Raw genomic sequence first — 4,470 nt, forward strand, 5'->3', positions numbered from 1 at the left:
TACTAAAGTTTGCCTGTGTCACTCTCACAGAGGCAGAAGTCCCGTTATGCAGAACTGGATTTCGAGGTAATTACTAATTTTCAGAGTTCTGTAGCGTTAATGAAATGCACATCTGCAACAGTACTGTATTAAGCCTTCCTTTCTCTCATGTAGAAAATCATGCACACCCGAAAGCGGCATCAGAACATGTTCCAGGACCTCAACAGAAAAACGCATCCCGCTGAGAAGGACAGGGAGTCACCAGCATCCGACAGCAAGGTGAGCCGCTGAGCCAGACGGTCACATGTGGAACTTTCCATGATTGAACTCTGAATACTTTCTGGAAAAGAGAACATATGGGAACCTCTTGGCACGGACTTTGGATTAATGCTATTTTCTCTCTGCAGTCTGTCAGATGGAGCGTTTCCTCTGCTGGAAGTGACAAGACAAACCATAGCGTAAGTGTCCCAGTCTTTTCACTGCCTGTGGAGTTTTCCCACTCCCTGCCGAGTACGCCATCTCTAACTCTGTTCCCAACGTCTCTCTCCAGGATAAGCAGCAGGGAGCCATGGACCGCTCCTGGGAGAGCATGAGCCGGACGCAGGCGTCTCCTCCTGCCTGGGTCAGGAAGGACATGGAGCCGCTGCAGGCGTCTCCTCTGGATCTCCAGGGCGTGGAGTGGGAGAAGGCCGGAGCGTCCATTCCCCTTGTGGGCCAAGACATCATTGACCTGCAGACAGAGGTGTGAGGGAACCACGACTAACCCTGAACACCTCGGTCTGCATTTATTTGGGAAAGAGAGCGAAAATGAAGGGATGAGCATGTAGAGGGCGGAGAGGTAGCGCTGTACCCGTCTGTCATTTCAATACGTGTCTCTCCGGATTCAGAAGTAGCTCTCAGCTCAAGATGATCATTAGAAGGCGTCTGAAGGTTTTCCGTGCCAGGAGAGATTCTGGTTGGTTCATCGAGAGCTTTTCCCAACACTCTTCCATCTGGTCCAGGAGGTGGCGTGGACACCCGCCTGTGCCCGCTCATTTTTCCACAGCTCCAGTCTGGAATGGGGGAATGTTCCCTGAGGAGGCTCGACTGCGTTCTCGGCTACTCGAGTTTGGCCCTTTCGGGGCCGCTTCCAGAGCGATCTCGTCGGTCGTCTCCCATGAGCCTCGAGGGCGGTGAGCTGTGCCGAATGGACACACATGAACTGCCGTCGCTGTGGTGTTCGTTTTTAGCGCTTTGCGTGGAGCATTTCTGGACGCTTCCATCAAACTTTGGGGAAATAATTGTACTGAAAACTTGAAAAAGACTATAAGAGCATCATGATTCCTCTGTTATTAGTGTAGTGTGTTATTATTATCATCATTATTATTAATGTTATTCCTTTGTTCTTATGATCATGTTATGATTTTGAGCATATTTCTGTTGATCGAAGTTTATTTTCAAGAACTGTATGAAACTGTTCAGTCATTCCCAAAACAGCAGCAGGATGAAATATCCCAGCAAGAGCTCAGCATTCTGGGTAATGTAGGCGGAGCAGCAGTGACTGTGTAGCCTTGGACTCTTTGAGGACGAGCTGTTGTTTTCTCCTTCGCTCCATTGGATCAGATCACTGTGTTCCCTCCATTCCCACCAGCGGCTCTTTCTACGGCCTTGTGAACGCATCCCCAGCGCACGTTACGGGAGAGACTCCCGGTGCAGAAGATATGCCAAACCATTGACTGGCATCAGTGCAATATGAGGACAGATGCTTGATGCCCAAGCAGGACTGACATCAGAATCTTGTCAGCTTTTGTTAATCATTTTCAGAGTTTTATATCGCCTTTATAGAGCCTATAGAAACATTTATGACAACACTGTTCTCGGACTATATTAGCTATCAAATGAAGGACGAAATAAGACGCTGTCTTGCTGCTAAAAGAACTTTCAGGAAAGAAACATGTGATATCTACACAGAGTAATAGCTTAGAGATATATCTGACTGTGCTTCAGGAAAATGCCCTAGAGTTTTTTACTGATTTCTCCATATTGCTGAGACACTGAACCCTCGGTCGTCTGTTTTTTAGACCTGTGTGTGTGTGTGTGCGTGTGTGTGTGCTGATGTTCCTCACGTCTGCTGTTAGCGTGAGGTTCCCGATGTCTGTCTGAATCTGTGTCTTACCTCCTCTTGTGATTGTACAGTTTTAAGAACAATAAGTTGAAAGTGTGTAGTTTCTAATAAAATAAAATTACTTAAAATTACTGACTGTCGGTTCTTCACTTTCTTGACTGAAAGGTAATTTTTGCAGCACAAGCGGAAGGGCAAAAATAATGAGTATTTTCACACAGGTTTCCTGAAGACGCCCGCCATCGCTCAGTCCGCCCAAACTCATGCGATTGGTTGAGTCAGAAGTTAACATGTCAAGCAAACATATCAATGTTCTGAAACCATCAAACCGCCATTAATCTGGACATGAAAGTGGCACATCTCAGACAGCAGTTGTCATGATAGTTTCTGAAAAATGTGCCCGAAGTAAGATGTCTTGTTCTTTGCTTAATGTCATCAATGTTAATATAGTTCGTACTTATTTTCCACTATGGGCCTATTTCCATTTTGGTCTAAATATGAGCAAAAGATTCCACAACTATACAGGATAAAACTAAGGACTCTCTGTGTTCTGCTCATTAGCATCAGGCTCCTTCTCTCAGGAAAGATCTCCTCTGTTTACAGGAATCTGTAAATGTAAGAGAGCAAAAACACACCGGAACCACTGGACATCCCAGCAAACCCATTACATCAATCACAGGTCATTATAAAACAGGACTGGTGAAGGTTAAAGGAACAAACTACGAAACTCTGTCATCGTTTGCTCACCCTTGAACCGTGTGGAACACAAGAATGATGGAGGTTTCTTTCATTGAGAAATAAAGGCATGGCATATGAGAGCGAGTAAAGGATGAGAGTTCTCATTCAAACACTGCAAAAAACATCCGTAAATCCAGATGCATTTACTGGAGAAGCAGACGACTGAACATATCAAGTCTAAAATGAGTTTGTGCTTAAATCATGATATCTGCCAATGGGGTCAGAAAAAATCATCTTAATTCGAAGGGAAAACTATAGTTCATGGCAGATATTTCTTGTTTTAACCATAAATTCGAATGATATACACTTTAAAGAATGTTTAGATATTCGTAGACTGTTGTAACCCTGGCTCTAGGGATGCAACATAAAGGACACAAACACAGAAATCTGCCAATCAAAAGAAAGTTGATTTAATATAAAAAGAAAAAGGGGACTGTGGAGACATAGCTACGGCAGTGCTAACTGACCGCTGACTGAGCGGCCGAAACACACATCTGAACACGGACAACATGACAACACTGAGGAAGAAAATCATGTTTCTGCATTGTGAACTAGTGCTATTGATCATCGCTTGCTTCCCTCACCATTCATTCCTGTCCTTTGTTGGAGTCAAACCTCATGTGTGTCATGCAGTTAGTCAGTGGCTTTCAGAAGGCGACCCATAATGCACTGTGTCACCGAGGGCTGGATGTAAGTGCAGAAACACTCTCAGTAAATGTGCGCTGGGGTGTTATTTAATTCCTCATGACGCTATGAATGTGCCACTCAAACCTTTGTGTGGGTTTTTGTCTTGTTTCGTTCAGCCCAGAGAGTAATTGCGCTGTTGAATGTTGTGAGTCACGTGATCGGGCTGATGTGAATGTGAAAGTGGATTACAGCTGTGTTTCTGCGTCACGGCAAATGCCAGCAGATTCAGAGAGCAATTCTTCTCCGCGGGGAGCCGCTCTCGACGGAGACCGCTGGGATTCAGCTCAAGCCGTTCTTCCACAGGACTCGGGAACGACCCCTGAGAGGCTGGAGCAGACCCTGTCATGAGTCCTGAAGTGTAGGTGCTCCTCACTGACGCACGTCACCTCCTGCGGTGGAAACCTGTGGAAAATCCCACCGATCCGAGACGTTTCCACAGACCAGTGGATCCCGGAGACCCGAGACTGCTGTCACTCCGGACAGGGAGAAGTGCACTAGAACCATCCATAACGCCCTAGCAACCGCATAGCAACTACTCAGAATACCTTAGCAACTGCATGGCAACATCTAAGAACATCTAAAAAGTTCAGTTCTCATAAAGCAACACACACACACACCCACACACACACACAGGTTCCTAACCGACAAGTGTTAGACAGTACTCTAGGTTATTACGTGTGGAAGTTTTTTGTCCAATAATTAGAATCTCTGTTTTTTCTGAATTTAGTAGTAGGAAATAACTAGTCATCCAGTTGTTTATATCAGCTATGCATTCCGTTAATTTTGTGAATTGGTAGGTTTCGTTAGGTTTTGAAGAAATATACCGCTGAGTATCGTCGGCATAACAGTGAAAGCTAAATTCCATGTTTCCTAATGATATCTCCTAATGGTAGCATGTACAGAGTGAACAGCAGCGGTCCTAGTACTGAGCCTTGTGGTACGCCATAGCATGTACAGAGAATGTG

At 45.3% G+C, this 4,470-nt stretch overlaps 1 protein-coding gene across 1 annotated transcript in view; it reads left to right on the forward strand.

The window, feature by feature from the left end:
• The window catches only part of LOC306986925 (adhesion G protein-coupled receptor B1-like), a 14,385-nt gene extending 12,178 nt beyond the window's left edge, over positions 1-2,207 (forward strand). The window contains exons 29-32 of the mRNA XM_079590735.1: positions 31-66; positions 154-258; positions 387-437; positions 530-2,207. Coding sequence (XP_079446861.1) covers positions 31-66; positions 154-258; positions 387-437; positions 530-727 — 390 coding nt within the window. The 3' untranslated portion in view covers positions 728-2,207. The remainder of the gene's footprint in view (positions 1-30; positions 67-153; positions 259-386; positions 438-529) is intronic.
• Positions 2,208-4,470: the final 2,263 nt, after the last annotated feature.

Source organism: Phoxinus phoxinus (genome assembly GCF_949152265.1).
Source record: "Phoxinus phoxinus genome assembly, chromosome: 19".
Classification (NCBI taxonomy): domain Eukaryota; kingdom Metazoa; phylum Chordata; class Actinopteri; order Cypriniformes; family Leuciscidae; genus Phoxinus; species Phoxinus phoxinus.